At 41.4% G+C, this 14,949-nt stretch overlaps 1 protein-coding gene across 1 annotated transcript in view; it reads right to left on the bottom strand.

The window, feature by feature from the left end:
- The window catches only part of LOC145455736 (uncharacterized), a 61,230-nt gene that overhangs the window by 2,202 nt on the left and 44,079 nt on the right, over positions 1 to 14,949 (bottom strand). The window contains exons 77-85 of the mRNA XM_080333718.1: positions 13,332 to 13,553; positions 12,696 to 12,902; positions 12,342 to 12,433; positions 12,193 to 12,283; positions 11,713 to 11,820; positions 4,638 to 11,122; positions 3,773 to 3,849; positions 2,771 to 2,945; positions 1,973 to 2,110 (exon numbers count right to left, since the gene is read on the bottom strand). Coding sequence (XP_080189844.1) covers positions 1,973 to 2,110; positions 2,771 to 2,945; positions 3,773 to 3,849; positions 4,638 to 11,122; positions 11,713 to 11,820; positions 12,193 to 12,283; positions 12,342 to 12,433; positions 12,696 to 12,902; positions 13,332 to 13,553 — 7,595 coding nt within the window. The remainder of the gene's footprint in view (positions 1 to 1,972; positions 2,111 to 2,770; positions 2,946 to 3,772; positions 3,850 to 4,637; positions 11,123 to 11,712; positions 11,821 to 12,192; positions 12,284 to 12,341; positions 12,434 to 12,695; positions 12,903 to 13,331; positions 13,554 to 14,949) is intronic.

Raw genomic sequence — 14,949 nt, 5'->3', positions numbered from 1 at the left:
TATCAAAATATCGCATGTGGAATAAAACAACAACGTCACTACTTGAAATATCTGTAGCTTATTAGATTAGAATCTTGTATAACTGTGTCTGCAAAATCCTGGAAATTGACTGAAATTCCGAATGAGACAGAAATGCAACAAAATTGAGTTTAGTTCAGTTCATATCAAATCAGAGATCACTCTCAAAAGCGCGAGATCGTAAAATGTCCGTACAGCAAGCTTTGCACGTTTTGCACTGTACAGTTCTTAAGCATGGCTCTTTTTCTCAGCTACTGTTCTGTTTGTGATCGAAACTAGAAGGTTGTTCGCAGACTACAAGCCACTATGCTAGCATGGGTATTATTCGTCACGATAACTACTATGACCGTACGGTGTAATCAATGCGACGGCGGCTAGCCACTGGATTTCGCTGCGCGAGCGGGATATTCTTGTTAGCTTGCTGCTACATGCCGCGGACAATGAGGCATTTTCAGGAAAGCAATGAATTATAATGGATTAATTGGAGTATAGAAACATTTAACAAATTAGATTAGAATTAGATTACTGTCATTTCGCTCTGATCTAGTTGTCCAAGTCTGCTCTAGCCTTGGTCGAGAAAATGGGGCTGAATATTCGAAATCCCCTAATTTTCAAGGCCCTCGTGCTTGTGATATCACATGCAAACAACTACGTACATAAACAACAAAGGTGGTGAAAGTAGTCATTGATACTTGAGTAGATATAGATGTAATGCTGTAAATTTATACTTAATTAAAAGTACAAGAAGCGATTTCCAAGACATGGCAAGGGCAGGGTTGTAATGATTTGAGTCACGATTTTTTGGTGACTTGACTTGACTCGAGTCAATTTTTGTACTCGTGCACGACTCAAACCAAGTGATACAACTCGAGACTAGGACGGCATTTCAGACATTTCATTGTAACTTTGAAGAATAGCTAAGTCACCACATTATTGTTATTTCGTTTATCAGTCCTGATACTTGGAAAATAGGACTAGAAACTATTAAGACTGAGGTAAATTACTATATTAGGAATGCGAGCCTTTCTACATCACTTAAGCAGCGTTGAAAATAGTGGGTTGAACCGGATTGAAGTCAAAACTGAAGACTAAACAGCGACCAGAATGACTTGGACTCAGACTCGAGTCACAACACTGTGACTCGGACTCGACCCTCTACTCACTGACTTGGACTCAGACTGAACTTGAGTCAAAACTATAAAAGTGAGATTGACTTGTGACTCGGAACCGTGTGATTTGGTTACAACCCTGTTTTTAGGTGATCGAATGTGACTAATTTCGAGAGAGAGAGAGAGTCTTTATTTTCATCAAACCAAAATGCATAACACACGGCAGTGGTGGTGGTACAGAAAATATGCATGCACAGTATTCGGTATTAGATAGGAATGATCGATAAGACCGTGAAGGTCATCTAGTCTGATCACACCAGCATCAAACAGGTACACTTGACTCTAAACAGTCTGGCTGTAAAAAATGTTACGGTAGTTAAAAAAAATAAAATAGAAGAAAAATTAAACGATGGTAGCAAATGATCAATGAAGCAATGTCTGGGCGAGGTAGGGCAACAGTGTTAGTGTAACAACAGTGTTAGTGTCAGTGTTAGTGAAATTGCACTGTGCACATAAGCGACTAATTACACTACAAATTCCTGCAATTTTCGAAAATATATTCAGTTACCTTCATACAGGTGGTATTTCGCTCAGCCAATGACAATTTCACTCATAAAGAGATGGGGACACATCCCAGAACTAATTTCTACATTACAAAATCCCTACATTACCAAGTCTAAGCAGCAAGTAGAAGTGGAAGTAAGCAAAACCTGCTTGACTACTAGGAAAAAGTACAAATACTTCGCCACTGACCACCTTTGTAAGCACATTAAACTCGACAGACCATTGGCAGACAATCCAGCTCGATTCCGACAGACCAGCTCGTTCTTCAAACACCAACTTACCATCAGACAGGCGGTCTCATTAAAATCACCGCATCTGTATTTCGGGTAGGAAACAACCTCTGGACATTCGCCAGCTGCGCCTGCGACACATTTCATTTCCGTGCAATGATCTGAACTCCCACACCAGACAGCGTCAATCTAAACAACGCATGAAAATCATGGTGTTTAATGACTTCAAATATCAATATAAAAAAACAGCTAATGAAAATAGAACTGTGCAATTTTGTTACTGCTTGCTTGCTCTTTTTTGCTTTTAACATAAACAGTTGTTTTATCTAGTCTGATGGACACTGGACAGCAGTAAATATGCCAATTTATGTGATATGCATATTATATTCACATATATTGTTATACAATATTGCATTACCCTTGTTTACATCATATATAACATTAAGGTTACCATATTTTGGAGTAGGGAATTGACGAGAATTTCTGAAATTACAAAAGTTAGTTAATCGAAATTCAAAACAGCTGATGTTGAAATATCGATGTGTTAACTAAAAAAAAGGTCATCACTTCAACTCGACTCCCGAATCACCCACTTTTTATGGATGCTTTTCTGGTGTTGACCAAAAAAAGGTCATCATACTAGCTCGACTCCCAAATCTCCCACTTTTACCTATAGTTCTGTGGTGTTGACTACAAAAAAAATAACATATAGACCTATATATGACTGTATAACGTGACCAGCTTGATGACTTGATGACGCAATGATCATATCACAGATCCCCATTTTACTGAAACTTCATCTGTCTGTCTCCTACGGCAACACATAAATATTAATGACGGATATCTCACCGGAAAAACGGCACCGTCGTAAGTGCAGCTGTGACACACGCATTTGTAGCTCGGACAACACCGGTCCGGGCTGATCGGGGCGATATTGATTTTATTTGCGTGGGCCGGACAGGTTACGTTTGCGTGCGGGCATATCGCGTTCAGCGTAGCTGCGTCCTTGCATCGACAGGATAATCTAAATGAAAAACGGTTGTATTCAAAGCCATGCCAAAACATTACAGGTGGGCAAAGTAGTCCTTGTTGGTACCAGACTGGAAGTATCTCTGTAGTGATGTCCGAACTACTTCAAGTGAGTTTAGAAATTGGAGATTTGAAAAGTGATTTTAAGTAGACTTGGCCGAGACAATGTAGTACTACTTCTAGTAGACGACGGAAGGTAGCTACTTTATAAATTAAAAAGCACATCCAACTAACTACACTATAAATTTGTGCAACACAATGTGCAACGCGATATACAAGACGCACAAAGTGATGTAATGAGCAGATTGGAGTATGCCGAAAGACCATTTGCGGTCTCTAGACTGACATCCACTATCCTAGTCTTCTTCGGTGTCAATCTTTCTTCGTCGCTATTCCTTGCTCTTTTCTTTCTCTCTTTCTTCATTGGGTCTTTTTTACTGGGCTTTTTATCGCCGTAACAACAGTGATATGGGGGACGACGAGCCCAGGATAACCTCCGACGGCGGGACTTTTACCCGGGCCGCCTGCATAGATAGCGGTGACGCTCACTATGACGCTATCCAAGTAGTCTAAGAAGGCCTAAGCCTACCTGAGTCACCTAAAAATATGGCCATTTACATTACTGACCACTTCTGCACAACATAGCGTGCATTAATTGTTAGTGCAACAAATGTTTTTTTTTCATGTATACTGCAGGCTGCTGAATTGCATTCCGGTATAATTTGAAAGATTTAGAATAGAGAGGGAGACACACAAAAATATTTGTGATTCCTGGTCTTGTGAATGAAACTGCTTTTGTAGCAAGAAGCGCAATTCACTCACTTTGGACAGCAATAATTTTTGTCCGGATCCATCTCACCAGTCTCGTACATCTCTTGGTATTGAAGACACGCAATCGGCTGAAAATTAACGACGGATTCAAACCGAGCGCAAATCGCGTACAAAGAAACACGCATGTGTATGGTGTAACTCAGTGGCGGTCAAAGTATCTCACGACTAGACAAACTTTTCCCAACTCGATATCATTGGCGTAACTCTAAAGATACAAATGCACTCCAAACCCTAAATAATAGTTTGCTAAAATTTGCTAAAATAATTTCAAGTACTAGTGGTAGTAGTCTGAAACGTTAACTAGGGTCGGGCAAAATCGAGTACCAGAGTGATTCGATCCTGAATCGAGTCGAGTATCACTCAACATAACTTCGTAAAAGTATGAAAGATTTGTGAAGTTAAAAAATTCACCTTTCATACTGCCTCAAATAATACAATCCCAGTTCTACATCACATTATAGATCATTTCGCATTTTTCGGCCATACCGATTTTATTGCTCTTTGTGACAATGCTGATATGGTATTTCCATAAAGTGAATACTCCGAGTAGCTTTGTATAACATGTTTTGTAGGCTGTGATACTACCAAGCGAGGTTTCAAGGCTTCCCTAGTGGAAAATACTATCGAAACTGTAATCTTACTGGCAAGGAGCAAAAAATTTCAGTAGCCACTAACTACACTAACTTGACTCGAATGACAACAATTAAATACTCGATTCAGATTTGAGTATTCGAATGATTGTACCTAGCCCTAACCATAAGCACTCGAAGAGGTACAGCAAGCAGGCAAAACCTACTCGAGCTCTTCGAAAAAAGCAGAAGTACTTCACTACTGACCACCTATACACGCAACTAACCTCGCAGCAGGCTTTAGTCTCACCGCATCGCAATTTCCTTCTGGGGCAGCATTCCTGGATCGGATTCTCCTCCAGCGTCATGTTCGCATATTCCTGACACACGCCCGGTTCCGGCACCGCTGGGTATGGCGGACACTCCTGGCACTTACATTCGTACTCCGGACAGCACTCGAAGTCAGGGTTGGTTCTGTGATTCTCCTCCCACGGGCCGCAGTCGGTCCCATTGAATTGAGGACACTCTCGTATCAAGACGGAGACGTCTGCACAGTCAATCTCAAATTTCGGACAGCACTCGTGGTTCGGATTGTTCAGTTCGGAAACTGGCACTAATCTTTGGTATTTTTTCAATATCTTTACTTCGTTGTCACACTGTTTGCATACACACTCCGTTTTACCACAACATTCACCAGGTATAGAGGTCGAATTCGCGATTTTGTAAGGGCCACAAATCACACTCGGGCATGTAACCATTTTTTCGATCAACTTTTGACTGCAATGGGTGTTGTTATCAGTGTCTTGGACACATTTCAAACGTTTACACGGGTCCACAGTGGGTATTTCAACACCAATCGGATAAAAACGGCCTTCGTAATAACACTGCGCAGGAGTCTCGCGTATCGTGTAGCATCCATCGTTTTGCCTTTCTAAATCGCAACGATACGTGACGCACACATTAGTTGGATTGGTCCAAACATCACCTACCGAGTGTAGGAATCCATCTTGAATACACGAATCGCAGACGCACTCCACTACGTCGCAACATCCGTAAGTACCGTTGTATCGGCGTACATATCCTGCAGTGCAGTTCTTCTCAAATCTCAGACAGTCGGATCGAAGTTCTGGTTCGGATTTACAAAAGACTTCATACACAGGACAGCAATGCAAGTCGGGCGTGCTATTCAGTACTATTTCGCCAGGTAACAATTCCTTCTCCAATTCCCCTTTGGTCTTGTAGCTTACGCCACAATTTTCAACGCACACACATCTTGTCTTAGGACAACAAAATCCCGTAAGTGGATCTAGCGCGCCGTCAGCAAATGCTATTTCGTCAGATTTACAGACTACGTCGTCGCAGCAAGCGTCGGTCGGCTTACACACGATTTTAGTCTCAAAGCAACAGTTTTGACTCGGGTTTTCCTCGAGAGTCTTATTTACTATGATTTGACAGGCATGGATCACTCTGTCTTCCGTAAACGCAGGGCATTTGCTTTCGACGCACACGCATTCATATTGCGGGCAGCATTGGCCAGCATCTCGCCTCACTTGCTCGAAAGCAGTCGGGCACTTTTTATCCCAATCCTCGCACACCAGACTTAAAATGCTGTCTTCGGCACAAACCACTTCGAATTCAGGACAACAGTACGTTTTCAAGTCACCCGATACCGGCCTTTGCGCAAGCTGTTCCCATGGTTCAATCTTCTGTTCCAAACTCGCGTAATATTGGTCATCACATTTTTTACAAACACACTCGCCTTGGGGACAACATTTGTCAGAACCGACAGTCACATTGACCTCCATAAATTCTGGACAAGTCACATCGCTGTAGCACCGCTTTTTCTCCGAAACAAGCACATACGTGCAATTACCAGCAATGTCTCTACAAGACAAATGGTGGCATTCTTTGCTAAGATCATCATAGTACATGTTTGGCACAATTTTAACAATGCTACCGTCTTGGTTTAAATCACAAAAAGGCTGCATCTGCTCGATAGTGAAACAGCCAAGCTCATTCCTAATTGAAGTACAAGTGTTAATCATACACGATCCATTGATTACATCATTGAATACATCGCCGACATTGTAATAAAATCCTTTGTGCATACACACGTTACATTTGCAATAATACCGATCGCAACACCCTGTTTTTGTATCGTTTTTCGTCAGTACATAACCCTGCGTGCAAGTAATAAATTGTACATCGCACAAACCACGTAATTCGTGCGGCTCTTTACATACGGGAGTGTATTCGGGACAGCAGAACGCTGATGCGTCGACCATAAGTTTTTGCTCATCGGTGATGACGCGCAGCCATTCAGACTTGGAAACGTAACCATCACCACAAGGTTTACATTCGCAAGTATAAATCGGGCAACAAGCATCTCCCTTTTCAGATGAAATTATTATTTTGTCATATTCGCAAATAGGTGGTGGAGGACAAACATCTTTCACGGTCACTATAGTCAAAGTGCATTCGTCAACGACAGGATATTGCCAATCGCAGGTAATCGTACTGCACGGATCAGTGGGATTGACAACATGCGCACCAACTGATACAGTAACATCGTATTCAGGGAAAGAATACAAACAATTAGCGATATCACTTTCAATAACATAGCATCCATTCTCCAACTGATCGTAACTGCACCTGTAAGCAGCACAAGCACCATTATCTATCGCATACCATCTCTCCCCTGGTTTGTACATGTCCTCGCCGTGGAAACACACTTCGCAAATACACTCTATCTCTTCGCAACAGTCAGGAACTAGACAATTGGCCTCGTGCCGATAGCCAACGACACGACCTTTGCGATACCCCGGAGAACAAAAACTTTTTGGACATTGCTTTCTGTCGCAAACAGCCATGTCCACAGTGCAACATCCATCATCTGTCTTTGTCGGTGATAATACGTTCCACGGACACAGCTCAACATTATGAGATGGCGGACACGACACGCGCCTGCACACATATTGCTTGCAACTCGTACTGCAATTTCCTACGACAGCATACTCTGATTGCACCACAGCCTCAAAGCATTCACCACAATCCGGTTCTGGATCGCAAGGCCATATTTGCGCTACACAATCGCTTTGAGTGACACACCCACAATCATCAGTCTCCAACGCCACTGCTCTACACCCAGACAACGACGTGCAGTTGATGGTAGGTTCTTTAGGACAGTCTTCAGCTGGTGGACACTGACAATAGATCGAAGTGCAGGAATTATTTTTCACCACAATCGCAACATAAGGGGCAGAGCATGTAGTAGCTTGATTTGGATCAATGGGACACTCACATTCGTAAGTGCTACAGCACGATTCTTCGTTACGATAAGCCACTGGTACTTTCGGTATTTCGCATTTCGGTATAGTGGGACAAGTATCAGGATCGCACACGCAATGATAAGCAGGGCAACATCCAAAGTCAGAGTCACTTCTGACTGACACATATCCAATACCGCATGATTCATTGTAGTGAGAGCAATATTCTTGGATAGCAACAGCTGGCTTGCATACCGACACATATTCGGTACAGCATTCAGTATTTGCAAGAGGCAAAAGCATGAGATCATCCGTCAAATTTCTTTCCAGCGATTCTTTAGTCATATAATCATCGCCACAATCGGGACAGACACATTCGTAGGTGCCACAGCAATCATTTTCATCCATTTCGGTAAATTTCAGCAATTTTCCCGGAAGACAGGTAGGAGGGTTGGCTCTTCTAGTCTCTTGTACACTTACATTCGCGACGCAAGTACCGTTGTCTACGACCCAATCGCATTTGATAAACGAGCATGAGATGTTTGGATGGTCCACAAATGTTCCAATCGGAATTTGCAGCGTGCTATTGTCAATTTGGATCTCACATAGTTCTCGATAATCTATAACAGCAAAACATCCGTCTGTATTTCTGTCGTAAGAACAAACTTGTGAAACACAAGTTCCGTTATCGAGCTCCACCCATTTATCGCCAGCTTCAAAAATTCTACCTTCGTGAATACAGGCGTTACACACACAATCGTAAGCGTCGCAACATCCGATTTTGGTATCATTTCTCTCTAATGTGAATCCTGGTGGGCATGACGGGTGGTGTCGTTTGCAAATAGCGGCAATCTCATTTTGAGGCCGGCATTCCTTTGCGAAATTTTGACAACACTTTGCATCAGATTCGGTCACGATTCTTTCATCCTCTCCCAATGTCGCTTTCAATTCTTCATAAGCCACATATTCGATATCGCATTCCTTACATACACACTTATTAACACCGCAACAGTCGTCATTGTTTTGTTTCGTCGTGTTTAATTCCTCGTCAGGAGAACATATCTGTGGTGCGGGGCAGTGTTTATCCTCAAATATCAGTTCCACATTGCATCCTTGAGACAGGTCAGATTTCCAGTCGCATCTCACAAACTGACATTTGTTATCTTGATTTTCGATAAATGCTCCCACTGATATTTCACTTTCCTTATAACGGCAGACTGCAGTCTCATACATCACCGAGTAACAACCAGCTGAGTTGGTGTCATTCGTACAAAATAGTTTTCTACACGTACCGTTTTCGACTGCATACCAACGATCACCAAGGTCATAGATGTTGCCATCATAAATGCACGCATCACAAACGCAGTGGTGCATTTCGCAACAGCCCATCTTTGTACCGTTACCCATTGATATATATCCAGTACGGCAAGCAACTTCATATCGTCTGCAGAAATCGACATTGTCTTCCTTACATTTTTTGGAATAGTTGGCACAGCACTGAGTTATATTCTCCACGACTATTTCTTCATCCGGCCCTAATCCCAGAAGAATATCTTCTTCAGTAACAAAACTTGGGTCGCAAGGCGGGCATACGCAAGTGTATTCATCGCAACAATCATCAGCTTTCTCTCTGTAAGGAGTGGAAATCTGATCACCTGGACACACGATTGGAGTCGGACACGAATTGTTTGTAACTACAATATCCTCCCGGCAGACATCTGCGTCTCTGTCATAAACCAAATTACATACGACAGTTTTACATTTGTCAGAGGGATGTAATCTGTGAGAGCCTACGGACAGGAATGTTCCTTCAAAAATACAATACGAGATTGTGTCTTCAACTCCATAGCAACCATCTCCCGAGCGTTTCTTCGTGCATACCTTTTTCTCACAGTCGCCATTAGTTACCGTGTACCATTCATCCCCGGGATTGTGCAGAGTATCATTAACGATGCATGTATTGCATTCGCATCTATACGTTTCGCAGCAGTTTTCCATCACGTCATTACTGACTCTACTGTAGCCGTACGGACAGGTGATGTTGTACGCCTCACAGAATCGTTCCATGTCGACTGTGTTGTCACAAACGATTTCATACTCCGGACAACACATATCGTATTCCTTGATCACAACTTTTTCATAATCCTTTGCAACATTTTCCAAAGCTTCCTTCGACATATAATCGGTATAGCACCCTGCACACTCGCAGTCTATCTTCTGACAGCATGTGTAATCGGTGTCGTTTTCCGGGGAATCAGAATAAACCAATCTCATGGGCGGTCTGCAGGTGCGCTTTTTCCAATATAAGTTATCAATGCATTTTCTTTCAGCTTCTATCGTCGGCAAGCAGCTACATATGTCAAAACATCCAGATGGATCGCTGATGGGTATATAATCCATCCCCGGTGCCGAGTCGCAAATTCCTGTCTCGTTATTTGGAAAATACGGAGTCTCTGTCACGTTATCAGGGAACATATTTGGATCGCAAACACACTCATACTGTGTACAACACGGGTCTGTATCATTATCAATGTGTAAGGTTCTGTATTTCGGACAAGTCGGTTTTGATTCGCACAATATTCCTGCGCAAGTACAAACAGAGGTGTTGCAGCATACTTTGTTATGATCACCTGACACAATAACGGGGAGGTATTGTTGTAGTCTGCCGTATTCGCAGGGCTCAGGTTGCGGGCAGTGTTCATAATCACACACGCATTCATACTGCGGACAACATTCTCCGAGCGAGTTATTTCTCATGCGCGTAAAGTTTTGCGAACAAGTGTAATTCCACATAGGACACACAATCCGCAGATCCTCCTCTGACTTGCAGGCGCAACTTACAATGGGACAGCAAAAGTCCTCATCATTCGAATCAAAATAGGCTACCGCACGTTCGTAATGATTACAGCTTGGCTGAGCAAAACCATCGTTATCACAAGCACGTTTCTTACATTGTAACACATCACAAGGGGAATCGCAAGGAGCTGAATGATTTCCATTGGAATAAACCGGCACATGGCATTTTTCACAATCTATTTTTGAGTTACAAGCATCGCCATCGCGGACACATTGAGATTTAGTCGGACAACCGCATATCTCATCGTACTCTGTCACGTTTGATTTACATCCAGGATAGGATGCGCAGCTGTCATTCAAACTCGTACATTCGCAATCACAATACTGCACAGGGCATTCTCCTGTCGTGTTTTTTAACACATGAAACCTCGACTGGCATGCGACACTTGCATTGAAAGGACGGCATTCACAACCGATAGCGCAGCACTCTCTTTCATCATAGACAGGGATTTTTCCGAATTCGTCACAACCTTTTTTGGACAGATCTGGACACGTGGAGGACAAGTCGATAATGTCGTATCGTCCGCATTCGCCTGGTGTGGTGTCGTTACGGCAGTAGTATTTGAGACACAGATTCGTTGTGGACGAAACGGTTTCATTAGACGATATCAGATCTCCGGTGTCTGGATGTATGCAGTCGGGAGTGCAGTCTGTTGAAAAAATACAACGGCGTGTGGCTCTTTGCTAAAATTACTTTAGTGAGGCGGAAAAAATGCTTGGTTTTGTGTATGCAGTGCTCACAATTACTCTCAGACAATTCTACTTTTGTGAATAATTTCAACTTGAAAATATTTGAACATGCATACGGTATCTAATCTGCAACATCAATTGGTTCGGTTATGCTAAACCTTGGATGCGTGTAAAAATACATTGAAATTTGAAGGGCATTGTTTCAAAAATAGGCTAATATGTACTATAATTACTGTTCGATCAATTGCAGGCTGATTTTATCACAGAATTTCTTTAAACAATTATATTTGTACTTGTAATTTACAATTCGTAGTACGGCATCGAAATATATGTGTTAACACAAGTGAAAAGAAATACCGTGTCTTGAAGGCAAGTAGTTGAGTAAATAATAATTCACAGTACATTCAATTGAAATCATGATGAACTAATATGAAATATAATGATGCTACCAGTGATCATGTGCGTGTCCACCCTCTAAGTGTCAATCATTTGGAAGTAAAACTGGACATTGTGCACAGTCAAAAGCAATGAAAAAGAAAATGCAACTCACCGCACTCTGGCCCAAATATTGCACACCCACATTCGTCAACAGCAGTGACTTTTGCCTGCCGATTTGCTGCAGTGCCGCTACAAGGATCGTCCATGCATTGAGTGCAGCCTGAAACGTGGAAAAATCACTATGATTGCAAAATGCTTCAATGCGCGTTATGTTTGGCATCAGATGCAGATTGCTTACATCATCGTGGCTTTCCAAATTCAAGATTCCATTCTACCTATATTATTTACACCAACATCATCTTACCTATATTCAACAGCAATTCAACGAATTACATAATTCTTGACCAATATGGTACCAGAACAGTAATGTTCAATGACAGGTGAAATTGGGCGTAACGCAGGAGCATGAATGAAAATACCGAAATGCTGTATGTCTCTATACACGCAGTATGTGAACAGAGTTGACAAAAATATCGCAACATCAAAATCATATTTCTAAACACGGATTCCTGAAATAAATCGTCGTACATACATTTCCTCTCGACACAATCTTCACTCGAAGAATTTCTGAGAACGTACCCAACAGCACAGGCACAGTCCGACACAAAAGCAGATCCGCAAGTCTGAAAGACAGTGAGTGTAAGCAGCACCACGCAGTAAATACACTGAGATGAAACTTACGGGATACAGGTTGTCACAAGATTCTTCTATTCTACAGGTGTCGACACATTCCTGATATAATTGTGTTTTCGGACAAGTCCGTCTTGTCACATCTGCGAAAAATGACTTAGCAAGCATATGTTGGGAAGAATGTTACAACTTCAAAGCAGTATAATCTTTGGCACATATACATACACGCATACTCAGTGTAGCATGATTTTGGATGCTTATACACTGTGGTTCTGACAGGGATATATAGAGCTATATCCCGATATATCCACGGGTTCTGTGTCAAGCAGGTAAATCATTTCACGGGTTAAGGACAGACTGTATGTCGATACATCGATACGTCTAAAACAATTCTGAAAAGTTTACTCTTTTCACAACGAAATTCCTCAGAATAGTTTGCGCATATTCCTTTCTCTCTGCGACATTGATCGATTTTCTGTGCCACAAACGGATTGGTGCAGACGTTGCATTCATGGTCAATCGTCGTCAAACTTGATAAACTGCCGGTGAAGCATTGGCGTCTCTCACACTGAGCCACCATCGAAGTAACGTTTTCTCCTTCAAAGCACTTTGCTGAATAAGAGCTCATGATCACCAATTAGATAAAATAATAAGACATCTCAAATATACAGTGAACTGATATACATTGCCAGTTTGGGATAAATACACAAATAAGACGATTTGAACAATTGCTTATATATTTCGTAGAGCTGCCCTCTGCTAAAGAATTGATAAAATCAATAGCTACTGAATTTGCGATTTATCATTTTTAAGTGCCGGAATTATTTCTATACGGATGTCCTTTGCCCGTGAATACACTGCGCATGCCCGTGACGGTAAGCATTCACTGTTAACTTTCAAGTTATCAGCACTCGCATCAGCGTAACGGAAATTTTGGTAGTATTGGATACCCAGATTTAACTGAAGATCTTAATAGATATCTATCGGTTTTCTCAAATTGAAATATCAACTTGACATTGCAATTAATAAGAGAGTACTCACAAAACACAGCATCAAATAACTGCTCGCAAGGATTTGTCCTTCCCACTTTCTTGCATGAACTGCAGTTGTGCACACAATTGTTTGCGTCTTTGCAATAATCCTCGTAGCAGGAATTATCTTCTCCACAAGGGGCCGGGCAAGCGTCCTCAGTTTCAAAATGGGACAAATTCATCGCTGGTAATGGGCAGCTGTCTGCAGATACGTTGGACCACTCACAATGACCTGTAAATATAATATAATACTCAGAGATTGCCAGGGATAAAGTACTTCTGCTCTTCCAGTGAATTCTAGTTCCAACTATTCACCGAAGCGTTTATATTATTAGACTATACGTCCACTTCTATTTTAGTTGTTTAGACGAAACTACTTACATTTTACTGGATTTTGTAAAGTGTAAAGTAGCATTGGAATGTCTGCACTACTTTTATCAGTGAAATTGTCGTAACAACCTGGTGAAATAGCTCTCGTATCACAGTAACTGAATCTTTTTTGAAAATTGCACCATTCGTAATGTCACCAGTTATTTTGCGTTAGTCGCGAAGATGGAAATTCAAAAGTAGAAACCGTAAACCGGGGTAACTTTGGACTTAAGGGTAACTTTTGACACTAAGAAGTAAAAGATTTAAATGGTTATTGATGAAAAAGGGTTGCCGATGGATGTCCAATTCTTTTTCATGAGGCAACAGTACCACAAGTAGTCTCAATAAAAGATGGATTCATTTCATTACCAGTTAAACTTGACCCAACATTGATAAATTAATGTCGGGGGTCAATTTCATCAAAATTTATAGCCATTAAACTTCTTACATCCAAACATAGATAGCATGTGATTCAGAGATTCAAAACTTGGCAGCAGATACCTCTAAGTAGTCTTAATCCATGGCAAAAATCTCAGTGGGCTCACCCTTAGATCAGTACAAGAAAATGTGATGTCCAAAGTTGCCCCGTCAAATTTTATCAGAACGGGGTAACTTTGGACAGTGGAAAATGTGATATTTAAAGCTCTGGAAAGTGGCTGCTTCGTCTGTGTCAAAGTGTATCGTCAACTATATTCCTTATGACCAGCCTAATGGCTTTTTAAAATGGAATGAGAAGGTTAATAAATTAAGAGTTTGCCAAAATATGAAAAAATGGGTACGCAATGAGCTGAGAGATTGTAATCGGGTGTAAACTACTTCAAAAACTTATCACATACTCCTAAACATATGCCTGCTGAATATGGGATATCGTAAATTATGACAAATATATCCATCTGAGGACATAAGAAAGGGAAAGTGTATCTTTTAAAGGACAGTAATATATTTGAAATCAGCAATAAATCACGGTAACATGCTTAATGTTTGCTGTCGATTGCTGACACTGCCAGTGGGATACACCTTATCCCCATATGTTATTTATAAGTCCCAATTGGCGAAAGCATGAGGGAAAATTGAGATAAGAGATGAATAAGGGGGCATTACCCTTCATAAACTACCTAATTTTTTTTTGGGGGGGGAGGGGGGGTATTAGGTAAAAATCATGCAATAGGCCAGACATATACTATTTTTTTTTCAGTTTTAGCCACTGCTCTCATCAACTCTTACCAAATAAGCATCATTTACGAGGTTCCATAAATAAT

Source organism: Botryllus schlosseri, chromosome 14 (genome assembly GCF_051294905.1).
Source record: "Botryllus schlosseri isolate E-star chromosome 14, Bs_hap1, whole genome shotgun sequence".
Lineage (NCBI taxonomy): Eukaryota > Metazoa > Chordata > Ascidiacea > Stolidobranchia > Styelidae > Botryllus > Botryllus schlosseri.
The sequence above is the reverse complement of the archived record's forward strand: the minus strand, read 5'-3'. Positions and strand labels throughout refer to the sequence as shown.